General features: G+C 54.0%; 2 protein-coding genes across 3 annotated transcripts; one reads left to right on the plus strand and one right to left on the minus strand.

Moving 5' to 3' along the window:
• Window positions 1-13,259: 13,259 nt before the first annotated feature.
• Window positions 13,260-19,129, plus strand: TBCB (tubulin folding cofactor B). Its single transcript, XM_078602434.1, has 6 exons — window positions 13,260-13,566; window positions 14,631-14,774; window positions 15,610-15,706; window positions 16,145-16,336; window positions 16,765-16,837; window positions 17,092-19,129. The coding sequence occupies exons 1-6, from the start codon at window positions 13,444-13,446 to the stop codon at window positions 17,207-17,209; spliced, it is 747 nt and encodes a 248-aa protein (XP_078458560.1). The 5' UTR covers window positions 13,260-13,443; the 3' UTR covers window positions 17,210-19,129.
• On the minus strand, window positions 17,567-23,525 carry MNAT1 (MNAT1 component of CDK activating kinase). Of its 2 annotated transcripts, XR_013586227.1 has the most exons (9): window positions 23,018-23,525; window positions 21,964-22,116; window positions 21,589-21,662; window positions 21,280-21,383; window positions 20,668-20,808; window positions 20,313-20,444; window positions 19,980-20,095; window positions 19,161-19,397; window positions 17,567-18,952 (listed from the first exon to the last, which is right to left on the minus strand). XR_013586227.1 is itself a non-coding variant. In XM_078602433.1 (8 exons), exons 1-8 carry the CDS (start codon window positions 23,104-23,106, stop codon window positions 19,223-19,225), a joined length of 984 nt encoding a protein of 327 aa, XP_078458559.1. In that variant the 5' UTR covers window positions 23,107-23,525; the 3' UTR covers window positions 17,567-19,222. The 2 variants fall into 2 exon arrangements, 1 of the variants encoding a protein (XP_078458559.1); XM_078602433.1 differs by having other exon boundaries at window positions 17,567-19,397.
• Window positions 23,526-24,155: the final 630 nt, after the last annotated feature.

A 24,155-nucleotide genomic window follows, 5' to 3' on the forward strand; every position in this document is an offset into this window, starting at 1 on the left:
AGGCGGCCGGGCGCGTTGCTGGCCACCCACTCCCTCGTGTGCCATGTCGGCCTTCATAGGTGCCCACCAAGCAGCGCTCGCCCCAACAGTCTGTTCAGGCTATACATGGGGATCTTTGTCTTTGATGAGTTTGTATGTCTCCCCTCTGTTCTGCATGAGTGTCTTTGGTTTCCTCGCATAGCTTAACACACACACAATGTAGCCGGTATTCGCCAAAATCCCCAATGCTGAACAATTTCCCTGCAATTCACTCAATTTGGATCACAAATAGCTGCAGCAGAAGTGTAATGAGAGAGCGCCACCTGGGGGGGGGGGGTTACAGGGGACATCTGCATGGCCACCGCTGGGTGACCGCTATACAATCTGGAGTCGGGATTCCATCTCGGCCAACGGTAACGGACGGCGCTACGGGGAATATTCTGGAACAATCTAGACTATTCTAGAGGGTCCCACGAGGGTGGCATATAAGCAGAGGCAGGAGAGCCTGGAGAAGACTCGGCGTCGGTGTGGGAAGCCTCGGGTCCGGACTGCATCGCCGCTCGACCTCTCCTCGCCAACGACCACGTGGCGAACCCCCCAGCGAAGCAGCATCTCCTCCGGGCACGCCGCTAGCAAGAGGCGTGAACGGAGAGAGAGAAAGACGTTTCGATCGCACCACAAGCGATCGAAACGTCGTGATTTGTTTAATTTTATTTCTAACTACGTGACTTTACCGAACGAACCAAAGAGTAAAAGACACCAGTCAAGAGTCGTCGTGGAAATCGTTTATTACAGAAGTAACATCGCCCCCTACTGCAGAACCTGAGCAGGACCCTCTTGAGAAAGAGTTGAGACTCGATGAGGCTTTGCCTCGTTAAACGAGCGTGATAACAATAACAACAGATCTTGGGATTTGACCCGGAGTTGTTAAAGAATCGGTTCAACGGTTTGGCATTGCTGTGTAATGGGGTGCCACAGTGGCGAGATGTTAACTATCTCGCCTAGTATACAGGAGTTTGTGGGTTCGATCCCTGACGCCTGTATACTTGAATTTTGCATCTCTCCGTGGTCGCGTGGATTTTTTTTCTCCGGGTCATCCGGGTTTCCCCCTCTAGAATGTATAATCGACGTCACGCGTTTAGAAAATTTGGCTGCTCTAAATTTCTGCATGATAAGCCACTTCGTTGCGCTATCATTTGTGGCAGCCAGGTCGCTTCTGAAAACGAGCTACATAGCTCAGCGGGCCTTACCTGGTAAAAAAAGTTAAGTTTTATAGTTTTTTATTTGAGCATTACTGCTGAGTCTGTTAAAAATGCAGCTTGCGTGTTTTGCTTATTGTTTTTGTTTTGTAAACGTTCTGTACTTTACGTTTGAAATGCCTTATTTTAAACGTATAAGGGGCTGTCCATAAATGACGTCACGCGATTTTGGAGGATTGTTGACCCCCCCCCCTTGTCACACGGCGTCACAGAGTCACAAAGCTCTGCCATCCCCAAAAACCATATTTCCATTTTGCAAATAAAACATGCTTCAAATCGCTTTAAACTATTGTCATTGTAGTGCGTATTTAATGTGGCGCTGCACTCTGATGTTGTAGGAGAAGACATTTATTAAAAAGTCTATTTAATTAAGTAGAACGTGTTGTCTATATTTATTTAAAGTTGAGCATTTTCATGTGACGTCACGTTTCTCACCCCCCATCCTCGTCACACATCGTCACAAATGTCTGACCCCCCCCCCCTAGGTGCGTGACGTCATTTATGGACGGCCCCTAAGGGGAAGGATCAATAAATTGAACTTTGTGAAGGTCAAATAGAAATCTCGAAAACAACACCTTCCCCATCAGTCTGTTAAGCCTATAAGGAGGATCTTTGTGTATGGGGAACCCGGCAAACCGAGTTCGATTCCCACCACGGCCAACATTGGTTACGAATATTTGAACCGGTTCTGGGCGTCCGCAAGGTCGACTCAGCCTCAAATAAGTACCTGGTGCGGTGTGTAAATATCAGTACTGGTGGGGAGACAAAGGCGGCCGTGTAAGCGGCCTTCATAGTTGATGCCCCCGAACGCCACTTTACTTGCCCCCAACAGCCTCTGGGGCGGGCGACATGGCCGATTATTGGGCTTGAGCCTTACTGGCAGTAACACGTGCGCGTTCAGATGTTCAAACACCAAATAGACCACCTCTTGCAAGGCATCTTGTTTCAATATTTTTGATACTGCACTGGCAATAAAAATGTCCTGTAGATAATTGAGGGATCTTTGTTTGTGCTTTGTTACGGGTGTGTGAGTTGCACGTGGTTTAGTTTATGTACTGGAATGCTCCCCGGGGTTTTTTGGAATTGTGGCAGGGTAAACAATCACCCCTTTAACCGTAGTGATTTGTTAAATCAGTGCAAGGTGGAGGTGTTTACCAGCAGCCCCTTGCACGCACTCGGTTGAGTGTCATAAGACAAATATTCCCCCAATAGCCTTAACGGCTATAGATGGTGTCGGTGGCAAGCACATTTCCACGTGTTAAGCTAATTTGTTGATCTATTATTTGTGGCCAGGTCGCTTCTATAAGAGAGCTATATAACTCAGGCCTTACCAGGTCAATAAAAAAAAGTTACTATTTTTGTTAATTACAGTTAATTATAAATTATAATCAGACAACCCGCCTCCTTCACCTATCTGTGAATCCACATGGAATGTAAAAATATGTTTTACACATCCCATCAGCCATACGACATCCTGGGAGGGTATAATTTCAGTAGAATCATACGGCATGCTTTGTCTTCCTACCATTTCTGATGTTTACACACCGCACCAGGTACTCGTTTGAGGCTGAGACGACCTTGGGGAGGCTCAGGACCGGTTCAGATAATCGTCGCCGGTGGTTGACCGCGAGCGAGAATCGAATTGAAGCAAACTACTTTTATTGTTCCAGGTAAAGGCCCAGTGAGCTTTGCAGCTTTTTTTCCAGACGCGACCAGGCCACAAATGACAGCTCAACGCGAAGTGGCTTAACATCACGTGGATTTATAGCAGCCAAATACGCTAAACGCATGATTCTAAATGTGGAGGGGGAAAACCCGGAGGACCTGGAGAAAAATCCACGCGACCACGGGGAGAGAGACACCGCAAAACTCCAAATATACAGCAGCAAGCGTCAGGGTCGGGATCGAAACCACGACCTCCTGTATACCAGGCGAGGGAGTGAACATCTCCTAGCTTCCGGGTGCGTACCGCATCGCGCTAACCGCTGCGCCACCGCTCCCCACACCAAAGACAAAGATCCCCCCTTACAGCCTTGTCTCTCCGGTAGCAATGTTTACATATCGCACCACGGTACTCATTTGAGGCTGAATCGATCTAGGGGAGGCCCAATACCGCGGCGCTTGTGCCAGGCTAGGTGCACTTTGGGGCCACGTGAAGTGTCGAAGGCTCGCTGACAGGAGGAGGTCTGGGGACAGACCCAGCAGGTGCCATGGGTTGGCTGACTGATTACCTGTGTAGTGGTGATACGCGCTGGGTGTATATGTCGTGTGCCAGCGCGTATGTACGGGTGTGTGTGTGGTGACGCGCGCTGACGGGGAGGAGCAGGCGTCAGTGCGCGGGTGGGGGTAGTGCTGCTGATTGGCTGTGTGCCGGTGACGCGCCCAGAGGGAGTGATCGGGTAGCAGCGCGGTGTGATTGGTCGGAGAGTGGAAACACGCGCTGAGCGGAACCGGATCGTGGGGATAGCGCGTGGGGATTGGGTAACGGAGGAGCGGTGCCGACGTTGAGGTCCGCATCCGCTCCGTCTCCCGGGAAGAAGGGGTATATAAGGTGATGCACAGAGGAGCAAGGGGCAGAAGTGGAACCATCTAAGAATGAAGACGAAGGTGTAGAGATAGAGCCCGGAGAGGAGAGTAATGGAGAGTAGAAGAGAGTAAGGTATAGTGTGTAGCCAGCGAGAGAGAAAGGTCTACACGAGCTGAGTAATGTATAGTGTGTAGCCAGCGAGATAGAACGGTCTACACGAGCTGAGTAATGTATAGTGTGTAGCCAGCGAGATAGAACGGTCTACACGAGCTGAGTAATGTATAGTGTGTAGCCAGCGAGATAGAACGGTCTACACGAGCTGAGTAATGTGTAGTGTGTAGCCAGCGAGAGAGAACGGTCTGCACGAGCCGAGTATGCATACGGTGTAGCCAGCGAGAGAGAACGGTCTGCACGAGCCGAGTATGCATACGGTGTAGCCAGCGCGAGAGAGGCAAAGTCTACACGAGGCGAGAGGGGAGAGTGTAGCAGAGGCGCAGAGTCTACACGAGGCGAGAGAGGAGTGTAGCCGAGGCGCGGAGTCTACACGAGGCACAGAGAGCCGGCAGCACAGAATCCTGAGTCAAGAGAAGTGCGGTGTGAAGAAGAGAGGCCACGCGTTGTATTGTTACAAGTCAAGATTTAATAAAAGAAGTGTGTTCCCGTCAAGGAGTTTCCTGCCGTCATTTTCCAATACTTCATCTGGCGTCAGAAGTGAAACGGGCTTCCAAGTATGGAGACGAGGAAGACCCGTAGGACCCACGGGATTGACCGCGAGGAAGACCTGGACGACTCGGAGCCGCTGGTGGCGGGGGGTGAGGAAGAGGACTTGCCCACGCTGCAGGGTCCGTCGACGGCGCCGGCCGAGCGACCGGGGACAGACGCCGGGCTTCGTGAGGCGCACTCCCGACTGGCGGAGCTGCTGCTCGCCGCCGCGTCCATCTTGGCGGAGATCAGCTCGTCGGGAGGAGCGGGGACGGTGGGGGACATTTTACAAGGTCGCCCCGCAGATTCCCGCCAAAACGAATGGGGGATTCCCGCCATTGCGCCTGGGCCTACTTTTGGCGGGAACGGCGAGCGCCACGTGGTGGTGGGTTCCCAAGCGCGCGCATCGACGTCATCAGCGCGCGAGGGGGTCCGCCATCTTACGTCTGCTGCTGGAGCCGCCATCTTAGACACCGACGGACAGGCGGAGAGGAACCACGAGGCGGATGACTTCATTTTTCAGCAACGCCTGCCCACGTTGTCAGCCTTCAAGGCGGAAGGCGGAGACTGGGGCCAATTTCAGCGAAGGTTTTTGGCGCATCAAGAGATGTCAGCGTGGTCCGATGCTACGGCGCTGCGGGCATTGCCCGCCATGCTGGACGACGATGCGCTCGCGGCCTTCAGGGCTGCACGGAAGTCGGACCGCTCCACGCTGAAGGATGCGCTGGGTTTGTTGGCCAGGGTCTACGGGCCTCCCTCTACATGCCGCCATCAGTTCTACGCAAGACGGAAAGCGGCCACGGAGACCGCGCTGGCCTATCGCACGGCGTTGCTGGCTCTTGCTGATGCTGCGTTCCCTCGGATGGACGAGGAGGGCCAAGACGCGATGGTTTTGGAGCAGCTGCTCAAGTTGGCGCAGGACCTGGGGGTCCCTATCAACACAGCTGACGACATTGATATTTCTTCTTTGAGAGTCGCCACGAGTATTCAAGCGCACGAGGCCCTACAACGGAAGCAAGGCGTTGGTTGCAACGCTGCTGTCGTCGCAGCCCCGGGGTTGGTGGTCGCCGAACCCCAAGTCGTCAGCCCACGAGAGGAGGCGTTCGCCACGGGACGACCAGGGGACTGGAGGCCGGGGGCCCGGTCGCCTCTGCGATCGGGCCGAAAGTCGGAGCAACCAAGATCTACTTCGACCCTCGTCACGTGCTATAACTGCGGCCTCCGGGGCCACGTGGCGTCCGGGTGCCGCGCTCCGCGGCAGCGCGCCATGGGAGCTCGGCTGGACGACGACCGAGAGCCCAAGTCATCTCTACAATCCCCGGCAAGTCGCGGCACCTCACACGCTCGGCCTGTTTATTCGGCACACATGGGACGCCGCGTTGCGGCGGAGGAGGGCCGGTTAAGGTTCGGGGATTCGGTTCGGCGAGGGGGGTTCGGCCGGGACCAGGGAGACATTGAATGGGCGGAATTGGGGCATAGAATTGTGGCTGCTTCGGCGGGTTCGTCCGTTGTTACGGGATCTATTGATGGGGTTGAGATTAGGGTGTTAGTGGACACGGGGGCATCGGCAACTATTATATCGGACCTCATTTATAATATTCTTCCAGTCCAATGTCGTCCGCTGCTTCCAGTGGATGTGCCATTTTACGCCGCTAATGGGGGATCGTTGGGCATTATCGGTCAGGTTAGGGCGTCCATTTGCATTGGAGATATCAAATTATCGGGACCCGTTTTCGTTTCGTCTTCTTTGGCAGTTCCGTGTCTTTTGGGCACTGACTTTTTGGCTAAAATGCCCATTAAAATTCTTATCGATCAACGATGCATTGAACTGCCATCGGGTCGCCGGATTTCATTTTTGACGGGCCCTACTGACATTCGGACGGCGTGCGCTACGATACAAGCGGTGGCGACGCAGACAGTGCAAGTGCCCCCGGGTTCACAGATGTTGATTCCCCTCCGGTTGCGAAAACCATGGGTGAGGGAGGCTTCGGGACAGAGTATGCTTTTGGGTCCTTCTAACAAGGCTGTCGGGGGTCTTGATTTATCGGTGGCTCACACTTTGGTGCGGGCTGACAGGGATCCGTTTGTGATGGTTTTGAACGCGGGGTCGCGACCAGCTGTCATCCCGCAGGGCACCGTGCTGGCTCACGCGGCGCAGGTTCCTGGGGATGATGGGTTGGTTGCGCAGGTGGGCTCGAGCCCCGCGCGGAACGTTGAGCCAAGGGAAGACCTTGAGTGGGTCCATTCGTTATGTGCCGCCTCGGACGATTTGTCGGCGGCGCAGTTGGGTGCGCTGCGCGAGTTGCTCATTGAATTCTCTGATGTATTCAGTAAACATAAGTATGACATTGGGTGCACGGATTTGTTGCACCATCACATTGAAACGGGCGATGCGGCGCCGGTCAGGCTAAATCCCTTCCGACTGAGTCCCGTGGAGAAGGAACATGTTCAGTCGGCTGTTAACGATATGCTAGAAGCCGATATTATTTCACCCTCCTCTAGCCCGTGGGGAGCGCCTATTGTGCTGGTTAAGAAGCAGGACGGGTCCCTGCGATTCTGCGTTGATTTCCGTCGCCTGAATAAGATCTCTGTGGCTGACGCGTATCCGCTCCCCAGGATGGATGAGTCCCTCGATGCATTGTCTGGTGCGCGATATTTTTCCACTCTTGATTTGTTATCGGGGTTTTGGCAGTTGCCGCTCGACGAAGAGTCGAAACCTAAGACAGCATTTCGGACTCCAGGGGGGCTGTTCCAGTTTAACCGGTTACCCATGGGACTTCACTCCTCTCCAGCGACGTTTCAGCGACTTATGGAGCTGGTTTTGTCGGGCTTGCAGTGGGATACATGCTTGATTTATATGGACGATGTCATTGTTTTCAGTAAAACGTTTGAGGAACACCTCCGGCGATTGAGAGGGGTGTTCTCGCGAATGCGATCGGCTAAGTTGAAATTTAAACCGGCCAAATGTCACCTCCTTCGTAGGTCCGTTAGATACTTGGGTCACATTGTCGATTCTTCGGGGATCTCCACCGATCCCGCGAAGACGGATTGTGTCGGTTCGTGGCCGACACCTACGTCCGTTTCCGACGTGCGTAGTTTCATCGGGTTTGCTTCTTATTATCGGCGGTTCGTTGAGCACTTCGCCACTATTGCAAAACCCTTGCACGCTCTAACGGCGAAGGGAGTGAAGTTCAAATGGGGACCGGAGGAGGAGGCCGCGTTTCGCTCCCTCCGGGACGCCTTGGTGGGTGCCCCACCCTTGTGTTATCCCGATTTTGCCAGTCCCTTTTTGCTGGACACGGATGCTAGCAACACGGGCATTGGGGGGGTGCTATCCCAAGTCGTTGGGGGTGTCGAAAGAGTTGTCGCCTACGGTAGTAGGGTGTTGTCTCCGGCGGAGCAGCGCTACTGTGTCACCCGTCGCGAGCTGCTTGCCATTGTTTTTTTTGTGCAGCAGTTTAGGCCATATCTGTATGGTCGTCACTTTACAGTCCGAACGGACCACGCGGCGCTACAGTATTCATTGAGGGTCGCCCAGCCCTCGGGCCAGTTGTCGCGTTGGTTGGAAGTCCTCCAGGACTATCAGTTTACGACTACGTACCGTAAGGGGTTGCGACACACGAATGCCGATTGCTTGTCGCGGTTGTTGCCTTGTGATGAATGCGCGTGTTTGTCGGGATCGGCGCGCTGTAAACCGACGCTTGCGGGGGAGATGGGGGCACTGGCTGCGACAGCGGGCGCACCGAGTGGGGATGATTCCACTGCCTCTCAGGGTCGGGACTCGCTGCTCTCGCTGTCGCTCAGCGAATGGGGCCGCCTCCAGATGGCGGACAGCTCGCTGCTAGCATTGCGCCGCAAGGTTGGGGGTCCCGAGGGGGACCAGGAGCGTACCGGCTCCTATGTACTTGAGCGGGGCGTGTTATTGAAATGGGACAGTTTGTCCCGGCGGAACGCACTCGTGGTGCCTTCCGCTGTGAGGGGGAGGGTTGTCTTGGCGGCACACGAACGCCTCTTGCACTTGGGAGTTAACAAGACGCTTGCCCTGCTTCAGCGTGACTATTACTGGCCGGGAATGGGAAGTGATGTGGTGCATATTCTGAAGGGGTGCGTTGAGTGCGCCAGGCGTAAACCACCGGCCGTGGCAGCTAATCCACCGCTGCAATCTATTCAGGTCTCGCGTACCAACGAGCTCGTTGCACTCGATATTTTGGGGCCCTTCCCAGTCACGCCGAGAGGGAATAAATATTTGTTAGTGGGGGTCGAATACTTTACCCGATGGCCTATGGCGTGGCCTCTCGCTAACCAGTCGGCAGCGGCTGTGACGGATGCCTTCGTCCAGGGCTATGTCCTGGACAAGGGGGCTCCCGAACGCCTGCTGACCGACCAAGGTAAACATTTTTCGAGTAAATTGTTGCAAGAGGTGTGCGATCTGTTGGGTACCAAGAAGGTGCGTACCTCCCCGTACCACCCGCAGACTGACGGGATGGTGGAGAGACTCCACAAAACCTTGACTTCCATGCTGTGCCAGCAGGTGTGCGAGGCACATGTAGATTGGGACCTGCAGGTCCCGGGAGTCCTTGCCGCGTATAGAATGGCCCCCTATGCAGCTACGGGGTTTTCCCCATTCTATTTGATGTACGGTCGGGAAGCTGACCCGCCAATAGAAACGCAACTTGGCCTGTCCGCTCCACGAACTAATTCTAATTTGGCAGAACATATTAAGTTTAATATTCATAAGCTGACAGAGGCGAGGGAGGCCGCACGGCTTAATTCGCGGGCTCGCCAAATTGCTAATGAACGGTTGCGGGCACGGAAGGTGTCCATGCACGAATGGAAACCAGGTGACAGGGCCTGGCTGCATTGCCCTCAGGCACCCTTGGCTACGTCGCCTAAATTGTTGAGACCGTGGAGGGGACCCGTGGAGGTCGTGCGCGTTGCACGGCCCCAGTGCGTTCAGATAAAGTGGGGAAAGCGCCGGTGGTACGTTCACCCCTCCCGACTGAAACCGTTCTCGCCTCCATATGGCCTCCCCTTGTGTCGTGATGGCCGGGCGTGTGACGTGACCGGCGACCCAGAGGGGGAAATGTCTCTGCCTGATCCACACGTATTGTCGCCTGATCTGCTCCCAGGTGTCTCGGAACTGACAGCTGCCGATCACCGGCGGCCGGATCTCCGCGGCGGGGCCGGCCCTTTCAGGCCCGTTCCGCGCCGTCTGGAGCGGCCGGAACCGCCGGACGGTCGTCAGTGTCCCGCCCCATACGATGGACCAGCCAGACGGACTCGCGCCAGGTCGTGCTACTTTGCATGACCTGCCTCGTGAGGAGTCGGGGCAGTTGGAGCGCCTCGTCACTGCGTGTAGTCGCAGGGACGTGGGGCGCGTTTGTTTCGAATTTGCTCGTATCGTGTTATTGTTGACTTTTCGCGTTCATTGTCAATCTGTACATAGTTATTCTTGTTGTTGTTGTTGTTGTGTTATGTTACGGGGCACATTCGGGGGGTTATGGGGTTTTTTTTTGTTGGTTGTCGTTTTATCGTCGTGGTTGGTTGTTGTTAGCAGCCGGGCCGGCTGCGAGCTATGTGGGAGGGGGTGATGTAGTGGTGATACGCGCTGGGTGTATATGTCGTGTGCCAGCGCGTATGTACGGGTGTGTGTGTGGTGACGCGCGCTGACGGGGAGGAGCAGGCGTCAGTGCGCGGGTGGGGGTAGTGCTGCTGATTGGCTGTGTGCCGGTGACGCGCCCAGAGGGAGTGATCGGGTAGCAGCGCGGTGTGATTGGTCGGAGAGTGGAAACACGCGCTGAGCGGAACCGGATCGTGGGGATAGCGCGTGGGGATTGGGTAACGGAGGAGCGGTGCCGACGTTGAGGTCCGCATCCGCTCCGTCTCCCGGGAAGAAGGGGTATATAAGGTGATGCACAGAGGAGCAAGGGGCAGAAGTGGAACCATCTAAGAATGAAGACGAAGGTGTAGAGATAGAGCCCGGAGAGGAGAGTAATGGAGAGTAGAAGAGAGTAAGGTATAGTGTGTAGCCAGCGAGAGAGAAAGGTCTACACGAGCTGAGTAATGTATAGTGTGTAGCCAGCGAGATAGAACGGTCTACACGAGCTGAGTAATGTATAGTGTGTAGCCAGCGAGATAGAACGGTCTACACGAGCTGAGTAATGTATAGTGTGTAGCCAGCGAGATAGAACGGTCTACACGAGCTGAGTAATGTGTAGTGTGTAGCCAGCGAGAGAGAACGGTCTGCACGAGCCGAGTATGCATACGGTGTAGCCAGCGAGAGAGAACGGTCTGCACGAGCCGAGTATGCATACGGTGTAGCCAGCGCGAGAGAGGCAAAGTCTACACGAGGCGAGAGGGGAGAGTGTAGCAGAGGCGCAGAGTCTACACGAGGCGAGAGAGGAGTGTAGCCGAGGCGCGGAGTCTACACGAGGCACAGAGAGCCGGCAGCACAGAATCCTGAGTCAAGAGAAGTGCGGTGTGAAGAAGAGAGGCCACGCGTTGTATTGTTACAAGTCAAGATTTAATAAAAGAAGTGTGTTCCCGTCAAGGAGTTTCCTGCCGTCATTTTCCAATACTTCACCTGTAGATGTGTAACGGTGTTATTGGGTGAACGTACACCGTCTCTGGGTAGTACCCACTACTTACCAATAGGGGGCAGTCAACGGGCTGAGCCGGTACCAGGGGACGATGACCCAAGAGGCCAACAGTCAGCCGGGGAAACGGATCCTGGAACGAAGACCCCAACCCCCAGGTAGGGGGCTGTGGGGGGATGATGTCACCCTTCCAGAACCTGGTGGAAGGTTCGGGAAGGGAGGCGTGGCTAGGGCGGAGCAAGCCACAGCGCAGGATAAAAGGCCGGGCCCAGGGAGGGTCCGGGCAGTGTTGCCCAGCACAAGCGAAGAGCCAGTTGAAGACGGAAGACCAGCCAGCCAGGACCCTGGGACTCACCTGACCCGCCGTCCTTATCAGGGCCGGGTCCGTATGGCCAGTGGTCGAGACCTGTACCTTGGCTGGGTCAGGTCAGACTAGCCTCCCCTAGGACCCTCTTAGCTGGAGGATCCCGAGACCCTAGCCACAGGGATAGGGCGAGCTAGTCCAGAGGCATAGCTCCTCGGGCAGCAGGTGAAGGGGCCGTTACCCCTTCAAGTGTTCGGCTGCGTTGTGCTGTAATAGCCCCCTCTGTAATAAATAGCGTTGCCTCGACCGATCCGTCTACGCCGTCTTAAAGAACCCACTACATACAGATGCACCACCAGCTGTACCCCCTACTGTGCCAACCTGCTGTATTTTATCCGCCCGGCGCTCCACTCGTTGTTGTGAGCGGTCGCTACTCTGCCCTCCGTTGTTGCTGGAGGGCGACTACCGACAACTGCCCCACACCACAAAGATCCCCCGTATAGCCTTAACAGACTGTAGGGGCAAGTGCTGTTAGCGAGCACCTATGAAGGCCGAAACGGCGCACGAGGGGGTGAGTGGCCAGCACCACGCTCGGCCGCCTTTGTCTCTCCAGTCCCAATGTTTGTTTAGACACCGCACCAGGTGAGGCCCTAGACCAGTTCAGATGAACTCGAGTCGCCGGGTTCATAGCGCAGCGTAGCGTTAACCACTACATCACCGCTCCCCACACGCACACACACCTACACACACACACCTACACACACAACCCCCACGCACACACACCCCCCACGCACACACACACACCTACACACACACACCTACACACACACACCTACACACACACACCTACACACACACACCTACACACACACACCTACACACACACACCTACACACACACACCTACACACACAACCACCACGCACACCACCGGGCACGCACAGAGTGCTCAGTACAGGGAGTTTGCGATGTTTGACGATGAGTTGTGCGTGATGTATCCGACACCAAAGCCGTAGCCATGGAGTCAACATTGGGGGGGACCAAATCTTCCTGGGGGTCCCCCCCCAGAAAAAAAAATCTAAATTTGAAAACTAATATCCTGCTTAAAATATAAAAAAATTCACTAACACATGGGACGGACTTTTTATTTATTTATTACAATAATATATAATAGTGTATTGTATTACATTGCTGTTTTCTTTTCTTTTTCACCTTTTCTTGTTTCATTGTATGTAATTGCAGAGATTAGGGATTAATAAAGTACAACCATAACCACAATCATATAAATAGGAATCAATTTTCTAGCAAAATATTGGGGTGGGGGACATTTTGAGCATATTTAAATATTGGGGGGGATGTGTCCAAGTCCGTAATTATAATATAATATATATTGGGGGGGGGTGTGTCCCCCCCAATATATATTATAATTACGGCCTTAGTTGACAAAGAGAGCGGTGTTCTTCCATGTGTGGTTATTTGGTGGCTGGGTGGTGACATTTTCTGTGGCAAAGTCTCAGAATCCCAGGGCCCCTTTTGCCCATCACCGTGGCAACGATCGCATTGACACAACCCGGTCGATTCGCACGCTCGATTCCTACGTAGTCCGAATCGATTCTATTTGTTTCGCCGATCGTATGATCCAGAAACGGGTGCCGTCGATTCCCAAGTTAGTCGAAAAAGTTGAAGTCGAGGATCGATTCGCGTGAATAACTCAGGGCCACTATTAATTTGTAAAGGGGGAGGGGGGGTGAATTCGAACAGCAGTGTTATGGATAACAACCCGATCATTTGCAAGACATCACTTTGCATTTATACAAACGAGTATCGTGACTGTATGATCGAATCGAAGAATCAATTTGGTATCGAGGAATCGCGAAAACTGCGGCGTGAAGAGGAGTGACGTCACATCCGGTTCAACGGCGCGGGAGAAGCACGCGGGAAGTGCGCATCGCCTCCTCACCAGTCCTCACCGTAACCTCCTCACCCTCGCCACTCTCAACATCCACCACACACCCTCACCAGCCGCCTCCTTCTCCCCTAGAGCCACGTGAACCTCGGGGCCGCAGCTGTCTTCGCCATGGCGGCTCTCTACCTGGGCGAGGTGCAGGGCGCGGTGGTCTCCGTGCTCGTCACGAGCTCCCTCTCCTCCTTCCCCAGCGAGAAGAGATTCTGCCGAGACATCACCGTGGCGCAGCTCAAGGTGCTCTGCGTGTGTGTGTGTGTGCTGCTGCTGCTGCTGCGTGTGTGGTGCGGTGCTGCGTGGGTTGCTGCTGGGCAGTAGTTTGAGGCAGTCGCCCTCCAGCAACAACGGAGGGCGGAGGAGCGACGTTCGCAACAACGAGGGGAGCGCTCGGGCGGATAACACATTCCTGCGGAGGGAGCTGGTAGGAACGTTGGGTTGTGGTGCATTCCGAAAATATGCCCGACTGTGAGGGCGGGCACAAGCCGGCGTGAGCAGGTTAAACTTTGAGTTTTATAAGGGCACCACAGGGTGACCAGCCCCTCCCCACCCAGCCCTCTTCTCTCTACCCAGCTCCACCCTCCCCGCCCCACCCATCCCCTCCCTCCCCACCCAGCCCCTCCCCACCCAGCCCTCACCCAGCCCCTCCCCACCCAGCCCCTCCCTGCACGACGGACACAATAATCCCGTGGGCTGGTGTAACCAGGAGGTTCCTACCAGTAAAATACAGCAAGTTGGCACAGTGGTGGGTACAGCTGGTGGTGCATCTGTCGGTCATCTCAGCCAACCCATGGCACCTGCTGGGTCTATCCCGAGATATCATCTTGTCAGCTGAGCCTTCGACACTTCACGTGGCCTCAAAGTGCACCTGGCCTGGCACAGGCGCCGTGCTGACGTCACCGGGTATTGGTGTGCTGCGTGGTGTGTAGCGTGTGTGCTGTTGGTGTTTGGAGGTATGACTTGGGTCCTTGCCCTCTTCTACTAGGTCGACTCGGCCTCAAATGAGTACCTGGTTCGGTGTGTAACCATCGCCACTGGGGAGACAAAGGCGTCCGGGCGTGGTGCTGACCACCCACCCCCTCGTGTGCCGTGCCGGCCTTAATAGGTGCTCGCTCAGCGCATTTGGTCCAAGAGGCTGTAGAGGCTACACGGGTGATCTTTATCTTTTGTCTGCGCTCAGGGGTAGCTGATCACGTGAGCCTCTGCAGCATGGTGTGTGTGTGTGCGTGGTGTATACATTGTGTTGTTGGGCATTAATTGATATGCCGTGTGTATGCTGTGTGTACGATGTCGTGCTGGTGTAGGGGAAGCTGGAGATGATCACGGGGGCCCCCGCCGCGGGGATGCGCCTGCAGTTGTTTGGGCCCCATGACGAGCCCCTCCCCGAGCTCAGCGACGACGACGCCCAACTCGGATCCTACCCCGTGGACAACGGCTGTCGCATCCACGTGCGCCATAGGGCATACCAACACGGGGGTCCTAAAATTGAGGGGCGCGGAGGTTGCCTAGAGATACCATCAACGTCCTGGGATTGTCTAGGGATACCACCAGATTCTAAGGGTTCTGGGTCTAGGGATATGACCAGGGCCTGCAATTCGGCATTCTAGGGATACCACGAATCTAGGAATACTACCAGGGTCCTGGGATTCGGGGGATCTCGGGATAATGTTTAGTTTCACATTGTTAAAATTGCATATTACAATCGCTAAGGAGCCACATGCTAGCTGGAAGGCAGCAGCCAGGTGGTGAGTCTGTGCCAACAATTGCCCAAGCTCTGCAGTCCTATACATTGCGATGTGTTGAGCTAATGAGTGTTTATGCATGCATGAGGAAACCCGAGCACCCATAGAAAAAGCAGGTTGCGAAGGGGCAACACTATCCCTAACAGAAGGAACATGATATTCGTCTGCACTTTACTTTCCTGCATTTTTGTGGTGCGCCAGAGCATGGCTTCTCAACGCCCACTGAGAGGAATGTCCCTGATCCACCAACCCTTGCCTCCAAAGTGCTGGATTAAAGGCCACGTGCGTAGCCACGACCGGATGCTTGGGTCCTAGGATTAGGGGGGTCTAAGGATTCTGGAAAATACCACCTGTACATTTGGGATGCTTGTATAATATTCATCATGTACATCCCTTTTTCAATGTTGGTTGAGGTCCTCGGGGTTGTTTGACCGTACTTCACGCTGGCCAGTGCGGATTGACGTTTTCTATTTCTCCGGTATCGGTGATACCGACACTGGCATGTGTGCACCGCGCTCTCGCTCCACACCTCCCCCACCAGGTGATGGACGTGACGGGGCAACAGAAGGGCGAGTTTGAGGACCTGTCGTCTGTGCCCAAGTACGACATGCAGGAAGACGACTACGAAAAACGCTCCGGTCAGAATCCCGTTCACTCGCTCGCCCACTCACTCCTGGACAGATTTGCACACTCGTCTCTCTCGCTCGCTCTTCACGCTCGCATGTCAACAGTCTTGCAGTCTTCACCCTCGTCACTCGCAGATTAACATCTATTTACACAGTCGGTGCTTAATCACACATTTTTTACTCAGGTGGTGTAAAGAGGTGGTGGTGAGGTTGTGTGGGACCATGAGGTCGTGTAATTGTTTTAAGGAGATGTGATGTTAATTGGTGTGAAGAGGTAGTTTGAGAGGTAAAATGCAGTGTGGGATTTTTTAAAGAAGTATTGATGGATGTGTTTGTGTGAAGAAAGTGTGATGTGATGTCACCGTCCTGTGAAGTTTGTGAAGAGGTGCAGCTGCATTAAGTTAATATTTTAACTCCCTCTCCATGTACCTGTCATCACACCTCGCATAGAGTCGGTGCGCACGTTCATGAAGCAGCGGCGGCTGGGCCGCTACGACGAGGAGATGCAGGCGCAGCGCGAGGAGGAGCGGCGCAAGCGCGAGGAAGAAGAGAAGTTGGCGGCAAGTGCCATCACGGTCGGGCAGCGGTGTGAGGTGGAAGTGGTGGGGCAGCCACACAAGCGTGGAACCGTCATGTTCGTGGGTACGTGGCATGTGGGTTTTGGTGTGCGAGTGTGGTGTCGTTGTTGCCGTGTGTGGTGTCCTGTGTGGTTATGGTGGTGTTGTGTGTAATTAAAATCTGATCACGATTGTCAGCATTATTATCTTAGGTTGCAGCTGCGGTATGTTTCACACCTTTAAAAACAATGTAACTGCTATTTGCCAAACATTGCATTGCTGTAAAATAATCTGCAAATTACCAAATTGGGGTTGCACATAGCAACATTGCCCTGGACTGCAAAAACTTGGCAGGACCCTCATAAAAAGCCTTGAGACTCGGTTGCCTTCATCGCCTACCCATAATTCCACTGCTGGCATAGGTTGTAGTGTCATTGTGGTTGCTGGGTGTGGTTGGCTGTAAATGTTTGTGATTGGCTGTGAGGTGACATAACGCTCCTCCCACCCCCCCAGGTCAGGCAGACTTCAAGCCAGGGTTCTGGGTGGGGGTGAAGTATGACGAACCGTTGGGCAAGAACGACGGCAGGTGAGGCCTCGCCTGCTCATTGCACAGGGTGGTGAAGTGTGTGCAGAGTGTGCTGGTGGGTGTGGTTTGAATATAAATGTGAGGACAAGTGCCGAGTGGTGGGCCCGGTATGTTTGATGCAATTACTGTGGCGCATTGTCCTGTGTGCGTCTGCCTCTTATGTCAACTGGGCCTATAATGCATAGCAATGTCTGGTGGCTGCCTAAATAGCCCCTCGCTCACATGCTCTTCCCGTGGCTGCGTGTGCCGTGCAGTGTGGGTGGTCGCCGGTACTTTGAGTGCGAGCCACGCTACGGCGCATTCCTCAAGCCGATGTCAATCACTGTGGGCGACTTCCCAGAGGAGGACCTGGGTCTGGACGACGAGATGTAAACACGGTTGACCGCAGCACCATCATCTATCTGCATCATCATCACCACCGGGCCTCGTGAAGGATCGAGGTGCTAACCGCGACATTTTACCATCGCGTGGAGCCGAACTGTGACCTATAGAGCTAAAGGGCGGCATCGCCACCGTCGCATCGTAAAGCACGTCGGCAGGGCACGACGCGGTGCCTGGCTTGTTCACTCGCATGTTCGCTCAATCAACCATCCACTCGGTCACCCACGATGCTGGACTAGCAACACGGGCCCGACTATTTCCCCCGTTTACACGATTTCCCCCCCCCCCATGAATGATTTGAACATTCCGTGCACTGTGACACCGCGATTGGTGAACGTCATTCATATATGCGTCCACGCAGAAATATTTATTATAAACGCGCTTAAAAAATGACAAGTGTTTGTGTGTTTGTGCCTGTGGACTAACATGTTTAACAGATGCGGGAACGCACACAGTCCTAATCCGAGAAAAGCACTCAGACGGTAGCAAAAATGGGCAGTTATCCCCTTGCCCGGAAATGTTTAAACGGTCATTATACATTTAAAAAAACTATTCAAATGCTATTCATTCATGTAAAAAAAACACATTGCCATTATGAACATGAAATAAGCATTCACCAAGGAGAGTTTGATGCGAACTAACACAGGAACACTTGTTTTTGACATGGTACCTCTTGGCCATAACAATTTGCTCTCCCTCCAAAATGCTGAGCTTTGTGTGCCACTAACGGTTAATTAGCCATCGATATCGGAAAGCCTTCTTCCCTTTAGCTCAAATAAGTCACCCGTTGGTGTGTCGCTCTGCTGGGCTCACACTGCTCCGACATGGGGCAAAGCTGTGATTGCATCTTTCCCCTCCCTGTGCTGTGAAAGCCTGAGCTGCCTTGCATTGACAAAACAAGACTTAAAATCTTCCCATGCGCTGCGGAGGTTGCATATGTGTTTACCATTGCCGGAGACGGGTACCAGCGGTGTCAAGATCGGCCTATGGAGGACATACTGAGCGGTTGGAAGCAGCCGTTCAAGTAGCAATAGCTGGCGGAGGAGTCGCTCACCCTGAGTGGAGCACCCGGTTTCTAAAACGCAGCGAGGTGGCAGCGGGCGGCACAAGCGGTGGTGCATCTGCTAGTCTTGGGCACTCAACCGTTGTTAACACCTGTCTGTCCCGTGGCCTGCTGACAAACCTTTAACACTTCACGTGGCCCCCGAAAGTGTACCTATGTAGGCTGGCACAATCGATGGAGTGACATCACCGTTGCCGAGTGACGAATGGCAGCTGTTTATATTGATAAAAGTTGTGTTGTGTGTTCTGCTGGAGCTGGAATAAACTTAAATCACTCTGTGTAGCTCTAACCCTACTCAAGGCCTTTTTCCATGTACGGTGATGCACCACTCATTAGCATTCCCGTAACAAAACTCATTTTGATGGCCTGCAGCATTATTTTTCGTGTCACATCTGCATGTGCCTCCCTTTCTCACACCAGTACCAGCCCCACCCACCCCATGTGACTTGCCAGGGATTCTGGGAGTCCAAAACTGGAATTAATGATCGAGTTAATTGAGAAAAAGGAGAGGACTGTTGCTGGGGGTGCTGGTACTTCTGCCGGTGGTGGTTATGCTGAAGGTGCTGCTATTGGCAGTGGTGGTGGTACAGCTGCCTGTGTGTCGCTCTGGTTGCCTGTGGAGAGACGCAGATCTCTGTGGGTCGCGCCAGTCAGGGTGCTGGAGCGCCGGCCTTGATACAGCAAGGGGCAGGGGCCAAGGGATAAAGGGGGAGCGTAAGGGGGACTCGGGGCTCGTTTCGGTGATCAAGCTAGAACACGCGCACATAGTGAGCAGCCTAGGAAGTTAGCCACACTTAGCAACAGAATCCAGTGTATAGTTAATTGTTTAATAAACGCGTTGCCTCCTACAACAGTGTGTGCGCGCCTAAGTTGACATACGCTATGCCTGCATAACCGGGTGTTGAGCTGGTGCCAGGTCGCCCGTCGTGTGGATGGCACCGTCACGTGGTCCCGGTGGCGGCCGCTCCTCCTGCCACCACCCCCCCGCCTGCCGCCGCGTGCGGCCGCCAGAAAAGGCCGCTGAGGGCGTCCTGCAGCGCACGGCGGCAGGCGAGAGCCGACGAGTACCCGCCGCCTTGATCCAGGGATGAGGCCGAGCGCACGTGACTCAGATACCTGGGGGACACCACCAACACCGCGGGCACCACCATCAGCAGCAACAGCAACTGCTTGTGATTCAATGGCTGCAATTACAGTTGCTTTGTGAAGATTTGTCATTTGTGAATGTAATCACGCCAGGAAAGTCTCGCCGAGCCTGAAGACTTATTCAGGAGGGTCCTGCTAAGTTTTCAGGGGGGGCGACAATTGCTATTAGATTCCAATTGGGAGGATTTGCCGGCACACAATGGCCTACTTTTGCGAATTATGTCACTTTTACGTGCACTGTGAAAGCAGACATGTTTTTTCTGATTATTACACCCGCTGTATTCACCAAGGTGGCCACTAGATTAAAACCATGAATCGTGGATCTCTGCAATAGACCATGTCCACCACTATCGGCAATGCGAAAAGCATGATCAACAGCAGCAGCGTAAACAAAATTACCAACACCAGCATCCGCAACATCGTTATCGGCACTGTAGCCATTGGCATCGGCATTACCACCAGCATCATTACCACCAGCATCACCATTGCTATAAATCACTGCCATCATCAGCCTGGCACTACCACAGCATGGGTTGTGGTGGTTGTGTTTACCCAGCGGGCCCCAGCTCCTCCTCGGTGGGGGCACGGGGCCCCCACGTAGTGAGCTCCACCGCACGGTAGGAGAACAGCGACTCCTGGGAGCACATAACGGGCTCCAGCAGCACCTTCTACGCACAGCAAACATCACCGACAGTCATCACAATCGCGCACCGTCACCATCTATATCATCACCAACATTTGTTTTTTTTGTCATTTTGGTGACCCAGGTTGCTCTTGCAAATGAGACTCAACCTGGTCTCTTGAGTTCTCAACTGGTTATAACCATCATTGCTAACATCACGCAACAGAACGTCACATTCTGTGGAGTGCTGGTGAGTGTCGCACCATCTTAATGCCGGTGGAGAAGGTGGTGGAGGGGGGAGCGGGTGGGTGGAGGCGACGGAGTTCGCGCTCGCCCTGAGCCACGCGCTCACGGTGCTCGGCCAAGAGCAAGCGTGCTGGCAGCTGGGACGCCTCCTACACGCACGGGTACACATACACAGCTATACATCAATACATACGGCTGGGATGCCCCCTACACACATGGGTACACATGCACACAGCTGGGACGCCTCCTACGTGAAGATGGGCACATACACGATGCGGGAGCCACGGTGAGAACTGACGAGGCTTGTTGAATCTCGGCAAGTCTCAGTAAGGTCCCTCGAGTCTGACATTTGGCGAGGTTCCGCGAGCTCACCATCTGGTCCAGCAAGGCCTGCGCGGCGCGTTTGCGCGCATCGCGCTGCTGCTGCTCCCCTTGCAGCAGCTCAAGGCGCCGGCGCTCCGACTCATCGAGCTCCCACTGGAGCCCCACGCACAGCTCCTCTTGCTCCCGGCTCTAGAGCACCACAGCACACACAACAACAGCCGCCACCATTCGCCACTAAGTGTCATGACGTCACCACAATGCTTGTGCGAGGTACGCTTTGAAGCCATCGCGTGGATTGTCGAAGGCTCACTGGCAGCTCGCGGGACGAACCCAGGTGTTGTGGATTAACTGACTAATAGATGCATCATCTGTGCTCCCCACCGTGCAAACTGTGGAGGGCAACGGCCTCCAACTACCCATTAACGTCCTTTACGAGCCTCCACAAAGGCCGATCTTGACACCGCCGGTGCCAGTTATCGGCAAGTCAAATCAGCTCCACATCCGCCTGTACCACATCAGTTTATCTCTTCCCCTGCCCATGCTGCGCTCAGCTAGCCCCCTCTATCCAGCTAAACAATCTATTTCGTGCAGATCTTCCTTTAAAGGGGTCCACATTTCTGCAAGCATAGAAAAGTGGGGGCGCACACACAAACCACGTACCGTCTTGACGCGGTTTTTCTGGATAATGTCACGGTTGTCGCGCTGGTATTGCTCCATGCGCCGCTTTGTGGTTTCCACATCCACGTTGTTCGTCAGGTTAAATACTAGGGGAGGGGGTCAATGTTGGTTAAACTTTGTAGCAAACAAGGTGGGGTTGGTGGTGTGGATGTGTTGGGTTGATGACATGCGTGTGGTTGGTCATCTGTGGTTTGGTGGAGTGATGGTGGAGTGCGGTTGGTAATGCAGTGTTGGTTAAATGGTGAAATATCTTTGGTGATGTAGGTGAGGTTGGGAGCGTATCAGTGGTACCGATATCTTCTATCTCCTCCAGGTAGTCGTTGTACTCGCGGAGCGATGGGAAATCCTCCTCCCGCTTGTTGTACCTGGCGGGTAAATGCACGTGTGGTTGGCAGTACAGCAAGTGGGTTTGCGACCCTATCTGTGTGGAGCTGGTGATTGTCACCCCCTCTGCATGGTGGGTTTTCTGCTATCTCCATCCCTCCTGTCTATGTATCTGTCTCCATGTCTCTCTGTCTCCCGATGTGCCTGTGTCTCTGTCTCTCTGCGTCTCCCCGTGTCTACGTCTCCCTGTGTCAGTGTCTCCTTGTGTGTCTATGTCTGTCTCCCGATGTCTCCGCGTCAGTGTCTCTCTGCATCTTCGTGTCTTTGTCTCCGGGATCTCACGTCTTGAGCACACGCTTGCGGATCTCCACCTCCTTGTCGACGAGGGCATCCTCGAAGAGCTGCACGCGGAACGCGCTCTTGCGCAGAGGCGTCGCACAATCGGGGCACGAGCCGGCGCCCCGCGCGAACAGCATCTCCACACAGCTCTCACACCTACATACATACACATAGCATTTTCACACAGTTCTCACACCTACACAGCACCACATACACACACATAGCATCATCTACTCAGCTCTCACACATACACAGCACATACACATAGCACGATCCACTCAGCTCTCACACCTACATACAGCAGCACATACACACACACACAGCACCATCCACTCAGCTCTCACACCTACACAGCAGCACATACACACACACACAGCACCATCCACTCAGCTCTCACCTACACAGCACCACATACACATAGCACTTGCACATAGTTATCACACTGACACAAATGACAAAGAACCCCTGCATAGCCTTGCCAGACTTGGGGCAAGTGCTGTTAGCGAGCACCTATGAAGGCCAGCACGGCACACGAGGGGGTGGGTGGCCAACACCACCCCCGGCCGCCTTTGTCTCCTCAGTGGCGATGTTTAGACACCGCACCAGGTACTCAGTTGAGACTGAGGGTCTGAGTGAGGTAGTGTAGGGGGAGACAATGGAGACGGGGCGTGAGTGAGGCGGTGTACGTGAGTGGGGAGCGGTGGCGTAGCGGTTAGCGCGCTGCACTACGAACTTGGCGACCCGGGTTCGATTCCCGCTCACGGCAAACACCAGTGACGATTATCTGAACCGGTCCTGGGCCTCCCCTAGGTCGACTCAGCCTCAAATGAGTACCTGGTGCGGTGTGTAAACATCGCCGCTAGGGAGACAAAGGCGGTCGGGTGTGGTGCTGGCCACCCACCCCCTCGTGTGCCGTGCTGGCCTTCATAGGTGCTCGCTAACAGCACTTGCCCCTACAGTCTGTTAAGGCTACACGGGGGATCTTTGTACGGGGAGAGAGGGTCCCAAGCAGACGTGCAGAGCCTCAGGAGACACCGGGTATGGGGCCGCTACTCACAGCGTGTGTCCGCACACGTTCACCATGAGCTTGAGCTGCGGGTTGCGGTACTTGGTAGTCTTACACCGCGGGCAGCCCTGGTCGTCCATGGTTTCACCGCAGAAACGTCCACCTCAACCACCTCCACCACCACCAGCGTGATGATAACTCGAGGCCGAGGAGACGCGGCTATGCTGCGGCCATCTTGCCCAGGGACACGACCGCGTGTGGCGCCAGTGGGTGTGGGGCGGTCTCCCGTACCAATATGGCCGCGGGCCTAGGCCACACCCAGCCAAATTTCCACGTGTTTGAGCCACATCACAGCGCGGTTTTATTGAACGTTCCTCTATTGGAATATTTATACGGTTAAAACAAGTTTAGATAGCCTATGTATTCCAACCTGCCATTGCTTGCATCTCGTTAATAATTTTGCTTTGGTCCGCCTTCAATTACTGACGTATTTATGTGTGCATTGTACTTTATAGCAATGCTATTGTTTCAGATGTGTGCTTCCAGCAATTAGTTTGTTTTAGTGAACCTTGTTTCCTTACTGTTTGTCTTGCTAGTATTTATCTAAAGCTCAACTTTGCAGTCTTCTCTCTTTTCAAGTTAATCAGTAATTTACTGTACGCTATATTTCAATTGGATGTGTCGGATTCATAAATGGCATAAGCAAATATAAGATGGTTAAATGTTTACCCATTTATACTTATGCCTTTATTTTTCCAAAGGCATGTTTTTAAACAAAGATTAATGCTATTACTGTCAAGGTATAAACAAAAATACCCAAAACGCATGTTTTTTGGGTTCGGCCACGTAATGATCTGGCCAAATTAATTTTGACTTCCTGGATCTTGTTCTGAAGATGCCTGGTGCAGTTTCAAGTGGAATATTACTGGTAGGAACCTCCTGGTTACACCAGCCCACAGGGGATTATTGTGTCCGTCCGTCGTGCATCAAAAATGGGAGGGGTGGGGCTGGGTGGAGAGGGGAGGGTGGGGAGGGGCTGGGTGGAGAGGGTGGGGAGGGGCTGGATGGGGTGGGGCTGGGTGGGGAGGGGCAGGGTGGGGCTTGGTGGGAGGTGGGGCTTGGTGGGGCTGGGTGGGGAGGGTGGGGCTGGGTGGGGAGGGGCTGGTCACCCCGTGGTGCCCTTATAAAA

Source organism: Lampetra planeri, chromosome 18, assembly GCF_965212315.1.
Source record: "Lampetra planeri chromosome 18, kcLamPlan1.2.h2, whole genome shotgun sequence".
Lineage (NCBI taxonomy): Eukaryota > Metazoa > Chordata > Hyperoartia > Petromyzontiformes > Petromyzontidae > Lampetra > Lampetra planeri.